Source organism: Colobus angolensis, unplaced genomic scaffold, assembly GCF_000951035.1.
Source record: "Colobus angolensis palliatus isolate OR3802 unplaced genomic scaffold, Cang.pa_1.0 Scaffold23, whole genome shotgun sequence".
Taxonomy (NCBI): Eukaryota; Metazoa; Chordata; class Mammalia; order Primates; family Cercopithecidae; genus Colobus; species Colobus angolensis.
Genome location: NW_012115488.1, coordinates 14,213,034 through 14,227,608, shown reverse-complemented (window position 1 = coordinate 14,227,608; position 14,575 = coordinate 14,213,034). Strand labels below are relative to the sequence as shown.

At 35.7% G+C, this 14,575-nt stretch overlaps 1 protein-coding gene across 1 annotated transcript in view; it reads right to left on the bottom strand.

Moving 5' to 3' along the window:
• FAM81B (family with sequence similarity 81, member B) overlaps window positions 1-14,575 on the bottom strand; it is a 60,231-nt gene that overhangs the window by 17,807 nt on the left and 27,849 nt on the right. Inside the window, 2 exon segments of the mRNA XM_011944318.1 lie at window positions 6,075-6,193; window positions 12,297-12,540. Of these exon segments, the coding sequence (XP_011799708.1) occupies window positions 6,075-6,193; window positions 12,297-12,540 (363 nt within the window).

Below are 14,575 nucleotides of genomic sequence, written 5' to 3'. Positions count from 1 at the left end.
GTGCCTGACACAGGGGGAGCACCCACATAAGATTAGCAGCTAGGATTTATTTACTCATCTCGAGAGTTGCCGCCTATCCATTCTCACCTCCTCTAACCACCACCCACTAGCCTAATCCCACATGTTGAAGTCAAGGATTGATTCATGGCTTTTCAAAGCTGCACTCTATATTCCAAAAGGAGTTCCTCTGCCTCCTCCTTCTTTAGAATGATTTTATTGTTTCTGTTAAAACAGTACATGACCATTACAAAAAATTTCATATCATGCCTAAAAAACAAAGGTTAACATCTTCCCAAATCCCACTTAAAAAGTAACATTATGAATATTTGATTATCATTCTGTTCATCATTATACATATATACTTAAAATATATGTGTCCTTATAGAGATATATATACACACAAAGAGATAGGAAGGAAGAAACATCATTTAGAATACTGGGATTATATTACATGCATCAACTTTAAAATATTACATTTAATTTTACTTTAACCTAAGAAAAGGTAATTGTAGTGAGAAATGAAGAAACCGCTGAGTTTCAGATATGTATTTCTTCACTATGACAGAGATTTATTTTCTAAAAAAAGAAGCTATAAAAAGCTATCATAGATTGGAATTGTTATACTTGTCACAGCTACCATCTCAATACCAACTTTGGGTATTACTAACTTTAGATATTATCGTTGACCATATGCCAAAAAATGAGAAAATAAATAAATTTATATACTTGTGCCTTCAACATTAAAAAAAAAAACTTGCTAATTTAAAAATGTTAAATTTTATGACATTCGCACTGTGTTCTGTCACTAGAATGCCTATGGTTATTTAATGTTCACTTTATATGTAGATTAGACGTTCATTGATCATCCTTTCAAACCATGATTTCTTTTCTAAGATCCTTATTTTGATTTATTCCATGGTTGGCCAGAGTTTGTCATCCAGATTTTAAAATCAGGGCTCAGGAGTGCTAGAATTCTCAAGTTCTTGAGTGCTTGAGAATGCCTGACTTCTCTTGTGATTGAAAGGTAACTTAGTTGAGATAACGTATTTTTCTTTCTTTCAGAACATGACAAACATCAATCCATTCTTTTCTAGCATTGGTTGAGGTGGAGAAGTCTGAGGTGATGACATTTCTTTCCTTTTTTATGAGACTTGCTTTGTCTACCTGGATGCTCTGTGAGTCCTTATCCTTGCTGTTCAGCAACTTCAACCAGGATATCTTGGTTTCGTTGTTCTTATATCATTTTTTCCATGGTCACAGTGTTTCCTTCTAATCTATAGATTCAAATCTGTATTTCAAGAATGCTTTCTTCTCTTATATGCAGGATTTTTTTTGAATAATTTGTTCTGTTTCTTCTTTAGGGCCTTCTATTAGTTCTACGTTGGATGAGTTTTCCTTGTCTGTCATATGACAATTTTTCTACAATAATTTTTATATTGAAAAGTATCTCTTTTCATTTAGTGTGGTTTATTCATGTTTTTACTTCTTATAACTCATTATTTTTGGTTGCATTTGTTCTATTTTAGGAGTTTCTAAGGTAGATTAATCTTCATAATATCTTGACTTTTTCTTTTACCTATCCCTGAGCAATCCAGTTTATCTATCTCCTTTTGTTATCTGATAGTCTCTTTTGGAGGGAAACCTTTTTATACCTTACTTTGAAAATTACTATCTATTTTATCAAAGTAAAAGATGCCTGTAATTTGAAAGTTAATAATAACAAGTTGATAATAAACTACAGTGGTTTCTGACCCTTCCTCTCGCTGCCTCTCTCAGTTCCTCTCCCTAGTGGCAAGGGCCTGAAGCCTTTTGAGAATTCTGTTGCATAGAGTTAGGTTGTTCTCAGCTTATCCTACAACTTTAAAATTGGCCTTCATTCTGCTAAGGCAGTTTTCATGTTTCCATCTGCTTTCTAAGTTCCAAGACTTCTATGCTGATATCCCCAGTCCTTATGGGTTCATATTTTAAAGAGAAAATCTTTTTACTGTAGATTCAGTGGGGCTTTTGGAAGGGCCAAATTACATGTGGCTGTTCACAAGTAAACTTTTTTTAAAAAATAAAATTCTTTTTCTTTTGTTCTTAATTTCTTTGAAACCGGGAGAACTTTTGGTTTGAATTCTTCCGAAACTTTTCTGGGTAATTCCTTCATGAAGTATATTCACTAGTCTTTTGCTTATATTTTTATGTATCCATTATCTGTCTGTCTATCATGTATCTATCTGTCTTCTGTCTATCTGGGGATGATAGTGGAGGTGATTCATATGCATGACTGCATTCTAACAATCACTATTATGTCTTTGAATGTTTCTGCTACCTGCAGAGGATCAGTGAGTGTGTTTGGTGGCAGGTGATCGCATCCTCTATTCAGGCTTGCAGTATCAAATCTCTCTTCTTCCTCAGCCTGTTGCACTTCAGCCAGTTTCTCTCAGGTATAAGTGGGCAAGGAGGGAGGTCCTAGATGATAGGAATGATAAAGAACATGGTTGCAACTTTGGCTATACCTCCCAGCTGTTCGGTGTTGCTGACCTGAATCTCTAAGGGGACATGTCGTCTTCCTCCGATGACCCACCCGAGCCTCTAAGTAATGCTGCTTGATTCCATTTTGCCAATGTCTCTCAAAATTATGATTGTTGACTAGTGGGAAATCATTATGTTTAAAATCTGAGAAGGACTGTATCGGTCCAAATGTCACAATATTTGGTAAGTGTGTTCTGTTTGTGGTTACTAGCTACAGCAACTTCCATATTATATTAAAGATGGAGTTTTTGTTTTCCTCCTTTTTCATTTTCACTGGCATTGAGTTGTCTCAAGTAAGAGGAGTGGAATAAAAGGTCTTTATTCTGCCCTCTGTAACCAAGACTGTTTCCTCTTAAGTGGTCAAAAGTTGATAAAATCCACACTATATGTTTCTTGAAAGAACATGATTTTGCATTTAATCACAAATCAACAAAATTTATCTTTTTTCCCCCCACATGTATGTTTGTTCTGGAGTCCTAAAGAGCCAAATGGGGCTAGAAAGTTGACCTCAGACTGCTGCTATGGATTGTAAGTCATATGCATCCCTAGGGTGCCCTTCGCATGCTCGCCTTTTCCTTTTTTGCACTTCATCTGAATCTCTAAGGGATATGTCCTCTCTCTGATGACACTCCCAAGCCTCTAGTCTATTAAATAAAGGACAGGGTGTCAAAAGCAGGCTGGCAACTTTGAGAACCTCGTCTCATTGGGAGGACTTACTTTTAAATGGCAATGTATTGCCATGGGAAATAAAGTGTAAAATTCAAATCTCATTGTAGTTATTAAATATTGAGACTGATTTATGAAGCAGTAAAATGTTTGCTAGCAATTATGTTAAAACAACTAACTTAATTTTACTTATGCCAAAATGCTAATTGGAATAGAGGTCCCTCTATGTGGAAAGACAGTAATCAATCTGCCTTAGCTTGTCATTAGTCATTTGCCTGGCAAAGGCACAGAAAAGGAACAGGAGAAGGAGGGTGAATTTAAGTCTCATGGCTCTTAGCCAAATTCTGTCTCAGATTGCCAAATAGATTTTAGAAATTTTCCATAAAAGGGAGACATTTCAAGGAAAAATAAGACCTTGTCCTAAAATTACTGCTTATGATTGAAGGGGAAGGTAAGCAAAAAGCTAGCAGAGCAAAAAGAATTGCACATCTTGATGTAATTTCATTGATCTCTTAGTTTCTTTGAGATCCATTTGCTATTTTGTCTTGTAAATAGAACAGGGTTTACAAAAATAAAATAATTGGTTTGTAAGTGGTTTGCAGAAAGAAATAGTTGGTAGGAGCGTCATCAGCATACCACCAAATTTAACCAAATTATATTTCATTTAAAACATGTTTGAAATTAGCCAGTCATGGTGGCATGCATGTGTAATCCCAGGTACTCAGGAGGCTGAGGCATGATAATTGTTTGAACCTGGGAGGCAGAGGTTGCAGTGAGCCAAGACTGTGCCACTGCACTCCAGCCTGGGTGAGAGAGCGAGACTCTGTCTCAAAAAAGAAACAAACAAAGAAACCATGTTTGGTTTTATCTTCTTTGTAAAATCTTGGCACACCTAAATAGGGTTGCAGGTTTGCTGACATTTGTTATCTTGTTTTGTAACTTACCCAAATATTACAAAACTTCTTTGGTATTGATCAAATATTAAATAATGAAATAAATATTTCTATATATATTTTATTTATATATTAATATACAATATAAATTCACCTCCTTATTCTGTGGAAGGGCCAACAGTGATTTTTTTCTTTGATTAGAGTTTTTCAAACATACGTATTATTTCCTAGACAGCATCTTTTATTTTTAACAGGAATGAAGCCACACTCCAGAACTACAAAGTCTTTCCCAAAGCTACTAAGTCATTTATGTTGTGGGCCAATCAGAAACCTGGGCATCCTTGACACCTCCTCCCTTCCTCCCCTTTGAGCTCCATGCCCATTCCAGTTAATATCCTGATGGCGTCTCATACACAACATGGTGGAAACCAAATACTGTATTACTTCCTGTTTCTCTTTCCACTTCCTTGTTATAATTGCTCCTTATTTCATATTTCTTTCTCTGTGGAATAACATGAGTATTCAACCAGTCTCGAAGCCCAGAAACTTTGGTCATTATCCTTGACCTCCCTCTGCTTAATTCATCCTCCATGTTTATTCATGCACTAATCCTGTAGATTGTATTTCCCTAATGTCTGTGTTGTCTGTCCCCTGCTGTGGACTTTCATAGCTAGTGCCTTGGTTTAGCCTTGCCACTTCTCACCTGGAATGGTACAATAGCCTTCCTCTGATCTCCACGCCCTCTTTTGTATCCTACCAATTCAGCTACAACTAGAATGTCACAAAACATGATATGCCACCCCCTACTTAAAATTCCCCCATGGTCATTTATAACCTTCTACATAAAGTTCGAACTCTTTACCTTAGCCTACAAGACCCCTCATCTTCCAGGTCTGGACTGCTTCTCTGGCTTCATGTCCCAACTTTCTCAAAATGCCTGCTCCAAAATGCCATAACCAAAATGCCATTCTACCAGGTAGGCCCATGAACATGTCACAGGATCCTTCCCTCAGTTCTTTTGCACATATTATTCTTCCAGGTAAAGTGTCTTTCTCACTCTTCCTTGTCTAGTTAGCTGTTATAAATCCTTCAAAACTCAGCTCAAGTGTCACCTCCTCTGGGAAGCCCCTCTTCTGCGTGGGTCTGATTTGGACATTTCCATAGCCTCCCAGACTTTTAGTATAGCATTCACTTCATTAGTTATTGATACAGCTTGTTTTCCCTGGTAGACTGTGAACAGCTATAGAAAGGAGAACATGTTGCTGAATTCTATCACACGGCCTGGCATAAGATGAGTGCTTAATACATTTTTGTAGAATTAAATGGGTAAATACTCTAGGAGAGCTTTGTCTTAGGTAGTAATTATCTAATTCCAAGAGGATTAACCAGACAGAGACAGGAGTGTTACATGAGAGAAGAATGAGGTACTGGCAAAAGATGTAGAGATGGAAAGGTGTCCACAGTCACCCATTCACAAGTCATCTTTGACGTGTCCACCAGACTGGTCCTGCCATTCTCAATACCTACACATATTTGCTGAACTGCATACCATCAATTCTTTTGATTTAGAAATCCTGTACAAAAGATGTTATTCAAAACTTTATCCATTTGGCAGTAAATCCCATCAGACTATTATAATTGTTGTATATTTTAAAAGTTTTATTCATTAGCATTTGACATATATGGGGATTTCGTACATGGTTATGAAGGTGTGTCTATGTATAGATGTTGGCATTTGGACAGTTGAGGCTGTAAAGACAGAACTCTGGTCACTTCCATTGGAACCAAACTATGTAAGGGGTCTTTACAGAAACTTTGAATCTCACAGGTAGCGTGAGGCATTCAAAGTTCTATGGTACACTTTCTCAACTGCCATCTCATTAGTTTAGCTTAATGTGTAGACAATATCTTTTTTCTACAGCATGGAGCTTGTTTGGGAATGAGAATTCACTGGCCAAGAATTGACTGTTAAACATTAGTCAATATGCTTCTTCTCACCTGGCTACTCTTCCTCGAAGATCTCCAACTCCTTGTAGGTGTTTCATGTTTATCTCCTGTACTGCAAAGTTAGTTCCTGTGGCCGCCTGATCTCGAGCTCTTATTTGATCTTCTAAAATCTGTAATTTTGAGTCAAATTTCCCATTAATTTCCCATCACACATGATAAGGAAACATCATTTAAAGCAGGGGTTACCTAATTGGATGTGTTTTGTAGTTAGGCTGATGGTGTAAATGAGTGAAAGAGTCCTAGCTCAGAAAGAATTGATCTCTGCTAATTTATCTGAGGGACAGCAGTGGTTTGATTCTAGCTGATTATTGCCAGGTGGGAAAGATATCTCAACAGTGTTTTAAAGAAAGCTAGAAATCCAGATTTTATATGAAATTGCTCAAATTAACAATATTGGCATATTATTCAAGATCTTTTATAAACCATATATGGACCAAACAGAACATATTTATTGTGTTGATATGGTCATGGGTTGCCATTGGCCATCACCAACATAAAAGCTTTTCACAAAAATGCGTTTCACAATTGGTGCCATAAGTTTGGGAAAGGATTTTTTTCAATATGGCGTCAGGCAAGATTTTTTATGGATTGAACCAGAACCACAATGAAGTTAACATAGTGCAAGCAAATCTGAATCAACCTGTTTAATACGCAATGCAAAAGAGTTTATCTAGATTACTTAGAGAATATGAGAGATTTCTGGCTCATTTGTGTCCAGATTTTGTCCATGAATATTGTTAGTCATGTCTTCATTGTGTTTTGGTGTTCTGGAAATAGAACTGACTTTCTTGTACCACCAGGCTATTGGTCCCAAGAACCATGGTTTTTAATTTTTTGTACCCATTTATAAGTATTGATTTAAAAAAATAAAAAAAATTCTGCTTGTCCATAGAAAAAAATTGTATTATACTTGACATTCAAATAAATTCCAATGTAAAGTGAAGACATGTAAGAAATTGGTATTTACTAAGGAAAAAAGTGAGAGTTCTGTGTAGGCCTTTGGAAAACACAAATCTGTTACTTGGGGAGACATTTCAGTTTAAGTATTATATCTGACAAAGTCCTAAATTATGTTTAAACTATGGCTATGAATTTTACTAGGAAAGGAAGAATTTTTATAGCAAATAAATTATAGGAATTTCAAAGACCACAGACAGACTCTTGCTCATTTTTTAACTGGGATTGAGACAACCCAAGGGCAAATAAAGCCTTAATTGAAGATGTAAAAGTGTCAACAACACTAACCAGAGTTTGGTTTTTGTCTTTCTGCATGTATGCAGGTATTTTGTTTTCTGTTTTGGTAAAGTTAGTGATGAAAGGAAACTTACTCTACTATATACTAAAATATTTTCTGAAATAAGGATAAGTAAATCAGTGTAGTAAAGGTACATAGCTATCTGTGATGTCATGAAGACCTTGGTAAGTGTAAGAAAGGAATATACTCTATATGCAACACACAGATCAATGGGGGAGTAATTTTACAAGTGGGATGGGGTCTCTAATTACTCAGAAAATAATTAATTTAGATCCTTACCTCATGTCATATATCATTATAGATTTCAGAAAAAAATGGATCTAAAATACTTTTAAAATTAAGCCATAAAAGTCACAGATAATAGAGGAGATTATTTTGGAACTTTCTAGTCTGAGAAGTGTAGTAGTCCCCTCTTATCCAAGGGGGATACGTTCTGAGACCCCCAGTGGATGCCCGAAACCTCAGATAGTACTGAACTCTATATATATTGTTTCTCCCTATACATACATACCTATGATAAAGTTATTTATCAGTAAGAGATTAACAATATATAAAAATAGAACAATTATAGCAATGTACTATAGCATCATACACACTGTGGCTGTAACTCTTGTAGCTTGAAGTGCGACAGCAAAACTAGCATGAATTTCTTCTTCCTTTGTCACAATTTCATGGATAGAAGATTTGTTCTTACCGTAGATTTTAGCAAACTCAGCATACAATTTTTTTTTTCCTTATTAAGTTGAGAACTTCAAACTTCTCACTTAAAGAAAGCTCTTTACAGCTTCTCCTTGCCGTAGTGGAATTGCCAGCATCACTACTTTTGTGCTTTGGGGCATTATTAAGTAAAATAGGGGTTACCTGAACATGAGCACTGTGATACCTCATCTCAACAGTTGATCTGATAACCAACAGTCTACTGAGTGACTAATGGGCAGGGAGTGTTGACAGTGTGAATGTGCTGGACAAAGGGATGATTCACACCGTGGGTGGGATGAAACAGGATGTGCAAGATTTCATCCCACTACTCAGAACAGCACACAGTTGAAAACTTATGAATTACTCGTTTCTGGAATCTTCCATTTAATATTTTTGGAAATTTTTGAAATCACAGAAAGTGAAACCACAGATGAAGGTGGGATGACTACAGTAATGAGAGAAATTACAAAGCTAAATATTTGAATACTTACCTTTGTGTAAAACTTGTAAAAACATTGTAAATACAATTAAGATAGAAAAAGCAAACTGAAAAAAATTTATATCATATACTGTTGCCAATGGTTTCAGTGATATACTGCAAGCAGCCTGGATCTGTCTGTGAAGGTGGATTGTATACATCTCTTCTGATCTTTGTGTACAGTGTCATCTTGCTGGTTGTTTGAAATCATAGTAGGAGTATTTACACCATAGAAATAAGCAAATACTACAAACCAGGCTTTCTTTTATCCTAGAAAAGGACTGATTGCTGATTGTTAAACACTTACTGTCATTTCCCTGTTATTATTTCTAATATGCAAAATAAAAGAGCTCATCAAATCAACAAAAATTTAAAAGTACTAAAACCCAAAAGATAAATTAACAAAATACATAAATCATTAGCAGAAGAAATGAAGCTGTAACTTTATTAATTTTGTTGTTGTTGTTGTTGTTGTTGTTGAGACAGGGTCTTGCTGTGTTGCCCAGGCTTGTCTCAAACTCTTGGCCTCAAGCAATCCTCCCAAGTCAGCCCCCCAAACCGCTGGGGTCACAGATGTGAGCCACAGAACTCAGCCAAAATTGTTACTTTAAATAGTCACTTTAAAAAAGTGGATTCAACACTTTCACTAAGAAAAAAGTCTTATTTCTGTTCTATGAAGTTAGCAAAAATTAAAGTAATAAATTTCAATTCTGGCATAGGTAAAGTGAAAAAAAGCACTCAAATAATGCTAATGGAAGTGTAAATTAGTATAAACTTTCTGGAAAACAATTTGGCAACATGTGTCAAGCGCTTTCACAGTATTCATACCTTAGTAATTCCACTTCTAAGAATAGATACTATGGAAATAATCCAAATGCAGATACATATTTATGCACAAAGGTATTTCTTTTTAGAATTATTTTTATTTTGAGACAGGGCCCAGACTGGAGTGCAGTGGCATGATCATGGCTCACTGCAGCCTTCACCTCTTGGGCTCAGGTAATCCTCCCACCTCAGCCTCCCAGGGAGCTGTGTCTACAGGCGTGCACTACCCTACCTAGCTAATTATTTATGTTTTTCTTGTAGAGGCAGGGTGTCACTATGTTACCCAGACTGTTCTCAAACTCCTGGGCTCAATTGGTCCTACTGCCTCAGCACCCTCAAAGTGATATTTCGACATCAGGAGAATAACTAAGAAAATCATGGTGTATGCACCATGCAAAGAGAGATTTTAATGAGATATAATAGAGTTTAGGATGAATGTTAGAATAAAAATCATGCTTACAAACATAGTCTTAGCCTCCTAAATGGAATAGTTGGAAGGACTAGAGGGAGATTCATCTGGGTATTTGTAGAGATCACCATTTGGTGGTAGAATTGTGAGATATTATTTCCCCAAGTTTAAAAATTTTTTTTCCTAAACTTTCAAAATAATTATGATGAACAAGTATAGCTTTTGTAAGTTGAGGAGAAAACTCACAATAAAATAATGCCTATATATAAAATTTTCTTTGAGTTAAAAATAAATTAATTCTAAAACTTGTACAACTGCCTCCTTAAAAAAAGGAATCATTTGATTTTTAAAAAGAAACAAGCACTTTGATGCAATTGTGGTAGATTAAAAAAATTTTTTTTGCATTTCATTTAAAGACCTGTGTCAAGCTTTAGCTCACACTTGAATTGATCTTATTAGTCAACTTGCAAATGGGCTGACCTGGTTAATGAGGTGAGTTTCTTTTAAAATACTTGAATAACATCCATTTCTCTATAAAGTGCTTATAGTTATTTACTAAAGGTAGCCGAATAGTTTCTTCTTCATAATGTTTTAACTATGTTATCTACAGCCTTTAAAATATTTTCTAGTTCAATTTTCCGCAAACTCCGTCCAGTCCTTTTCATTTTCCTATATATGCCGAACCCTTAACAGGATCGTAGGTATTTTGAGGTTTGTGTCCTTGTCTTTTGGAAAATGTTTTGGATTTGTCTTTTTTTTTTTCAGAGAGCTAATCTAAGATAGTCAATTATCATAGGAAAATAAACTGTTAACAAGATTTCTAGAGATTTGAAAGAAAGACTTTCTCCTTGTTGCTAATAGCATTTTACTGGGGTATAATTAATATGTATTGAATGCACAAGTCAAAGTGTACATCTGGGTGGATCTTGACTCAATGTAATGTAATCAACCATGTAACAATCCAGATCAAAATATAGAATATTCTTAGAAACAGTTCGATGTTTCTAAGAATGTCGTTGGCTTTTTCAATTACCAAGAAGTTTTGACTCCTAAATTGGAATCTTATTTTAGCACTATGCTATACTTACTTGATTTTCTAGTCATTTCAAAAGGCACAGGGCTGCTTGCCTCTTGTCACTTTCATGATACTTCATTATGCATGGAAATACCTTTAATCACTTTGAGACTGGCATTGACCTTTGAGGCACTGAGGTCAATTCAAAATGTGCTAAATACCAATAAAGTGCCTTTTAAAAGTTCAATGAGAGTTTTTAACTTTTCACAGTGACTCTGATGTATTATGGGGTCTGCTAAACCCTGCAGATGAAAAATTAATAAACATCCTTGCCCTTAAGTACAAATTCATAAAGAAGTAATTGCTGGGTCAATCCCATAATTTTAATAAAATCCAGTATTCTCTCTGATAGTAGAAAGGGACAAGTATCGTGAGAGTACATTGTTGTCAGTTCTCATGATAACTCCACAAGTTTTGGGCCAATTTCCTAAAGTGCATTCTCTACAGCCCTTGCATGACAGTTGTTAACCCAGATTCATCATGTACATTCGTACCCTAACAACTCTCAAAGACCTCTTATACAAGTATGTTTATCTTGATTTAGACAAATAATTTTCTTTTTTTGATGAGAAACTCTATTTTTACTTTAATGCCTTCAAATTCATTTATTTAGTCACTCATCAATTTATTATTTAGAGTGCTGTCTACAACACCACTGTTGTCTGGTATGGGATGTGGGATTTAGCATGAAGAAAACAAACTCTTTGCCTTTATAGAGATTATATCTTAGAAAGAGAAAACAAACAGGAATCAAATATAGACCATGGTAGTTTGTAATGAGTGCTATGTGACAAAAAAATAAAGTAGGCTTTAAGGGAGATTGAAACCATGTGGGTAGAGGTGCTATTTTATAAAATGTCATGCAAATCCTCTCTTATGAGGTTATATTTGAACAGAGACCTGAAGGAATGAAGAACATTGCATAGAAATATCCAGGGGAAGATGATCCAGCCAGAGTGAATTATGAGTGCAAAGGCCCCAAGGCTAACAAGTGTTTGGAATGTCGTAGGAACAGCTGGGAGGCCAGTGTGGCCAGAGTGAAGGAAAGAAGAGTAGATGGGGCCAGAGAAATTGCTGGCATCAGATTGCAATGGCTATACAATGGAGCATTACTGATGTGCATTATGAAAACCTCTGTTTGAAATTATTGCATTAATAGAATCTTGGAGATTTAGGCTAACATAAGCATCTTAGCACAATGTCTGACATAATGTCTTTATTGTTACAAAATAAATACACAGTAAATATCTTTTGAATCGAAATTCCTTCTACTTTTTGGCATAAATGAGCAGCTGAAAAATTGCACTGTTTCCCTCTTAGACCACTAAAATGTAATCATCTGAACTTAAGGAATAGTGATATATTTCTGCACTTGAAAAATGACACTGATGGTTGATAATCTTTATCAAGTAATGCTACCAAAATACAAAACAAAAACAAAAACAAAATTAAAAAAAAAAAAAAAGAGCTACCTCAATGTTTTGGCTGAGTTTTTTGACGATGCTGGTGATGGTCTGGATGTGGCTTTCCAGTAACTTCCTGGCGAGTGATTCCTCTTTTCGAAAGCCATGGGTCCCCTGCAGACAAGCAGAGATATCCTCCTTGATGCGGAAGGCTTGTTCAAGGAGGAAAGCTATGGTACGCTCCTGGTTATTCAGTCTGTCTTCTAGCTGACCTCTCTGGGTGTTTGGAATGATGGGGAGAAAAGGATGACTCCTGATCAGAAAAAGGAAAAGGAAACACCGGGGCATTACAAGAATGAGCTGGAGGAGCCAGGAACCAGAACTAGAATCTTCACTTCTGATCCTTTATTTTTCACCCTGTGAGAAGTTTGATAGGATTTTAAGTACCTGCCATGGTTAGAGTTTGGTGAAGGTCTCATCTAAGAAGCGGATCCACTTTTTCATGCTTCAAGCCAATTGGTGGTAGTTAGGAGTGGGTAGGGGGATTCATGAAAGAAGATATTAGAAGCCTTCTTCCAAGACTGATGCCTTTATATACCCCTCATTAAAATTCTACTTTAATGTAGAAAAAAATTAAGTTTTTATAACTATAAAGATGCAAAAGTGATCGTGTTAGAGAGTTTTCTAAGGTGTGAGTCCTGGAATAGCAGTCAGGAGGATAGGCCACCACAAAAGAATTCTATCATCAAATATACTTAGAAAACCTCGCATATGATGACTCTCCCTTAGAGATTCCCGTTGTGCATTTTCATATTGTCTAACAGAATTATTCTAATTTCATAGATAGGGAAAATAGTTCATGAATGATACCAATCATAATCCCAAAAGACATAATCCCAAACATTGAAATTCCTAAAGTTTAAAATCTCTTGACTGGATTAAGGGGTACCTAGAACCTGGTGAAGCAGTGTATCTGTGAAGGTGTTTCCAAAGGAGATGAGTGTGTGAGTCGGAGTGCACTTCACGAGAAAGATCTATCCTCAATGTTTTGAATGTTTTGAAAATCACAGAAGTAAAAACAGGCGAAAAAAACAACAAATGTCCTCTGCCAAATGATTCAGTCATGTATGACTTCTGCCCCTTCACACATAGTGCCATGCTTGCTTTCAAAAAAACACTCTTCATCAGAGAATAAAAAGAATTCCACAAACTGAGCAACATTCTGAACCAAAGACGCTTGCTGATATAGAGGTTCCTCCAGTGTTCTGAAACTCACTGAATGATGAAATATTCTTAGAGATTTGACTGTCAAAGAAGATAGACTTCCTAAATTTGCCACTAAATCTAACATAGACAAACTAGTGCATGCCTCACTTTGGCTGGAATGGCACTTTCAAAATCATCCCCATCTTTCTTATCAACTATATGCCATCATGCCCCAGTTGGATCCCAACATTCTTGAACTTACCTGCTTCTTTATATATTAATGACTGGGAAAAAGTGAAGTACTTTATAAACATTTATTTGAAGATTTGGTGGACTTTACAGAAGAAAATGGATTTTAGTAGAATCCCCAAACCATGACAGATTTGGAATTAAGTCCCATCAAGGCTTCTAAAAGTGAATCTCAAGGTGTCATCAATAAAATTTGTTTTTGTCATTCAGCCCAATGCATTTGGTGAAAAATCCAGACAAGTGGATTGACCACCCCATATGGTTTAAAAATATTTCATTTGTTTGCAGTGGCATTCCTCCCAGCTAATGACATTTTAGGAAATTTTAATGAATTAAAGTCACATTTGCCTGAAGAGAAGCCAGCAAAGTTACCAACTGTTTCAAATATAATTATGCACACCGTAAGATAAGAAGACACACAATAGTGTGACTATTTGATTATCAGTATTGCTTCTGCATATGAGTGCATGTGGAATGAATTTCTGTGTACCCAAAACAGCACAGAAAAATTATGTAAAGGTGGAAATATTTAATAGGGAGTGCTCATGTTGGTGTACGTTGAATCGTAGAATTTCAAAAAGAACAGTGCTATGTGGAAAATCAATGAAACGTGAACATATTCTCTGAGGAGAGCCATGTCTTAAAAGAAAAAAGAAGCAGCAATTCATTGCCATGCAAGACTTCAAAATATGATTGTGAAAGTTGGCCAGCTCTAATGGACTACCTCCATGCAATTGCCCATAATGTAGCCCTGGAATATACTTTTTCAAATGTTGAATTTTCTTCCTGGTTTTTTTCCTACTATCTTTTTTTTTTTTAATTTTAATTTTAATTTTTATTTTTTTTTATTATACTTTAAGTTCTAGGGTACATGTGCATAACGTGCAGGTTTG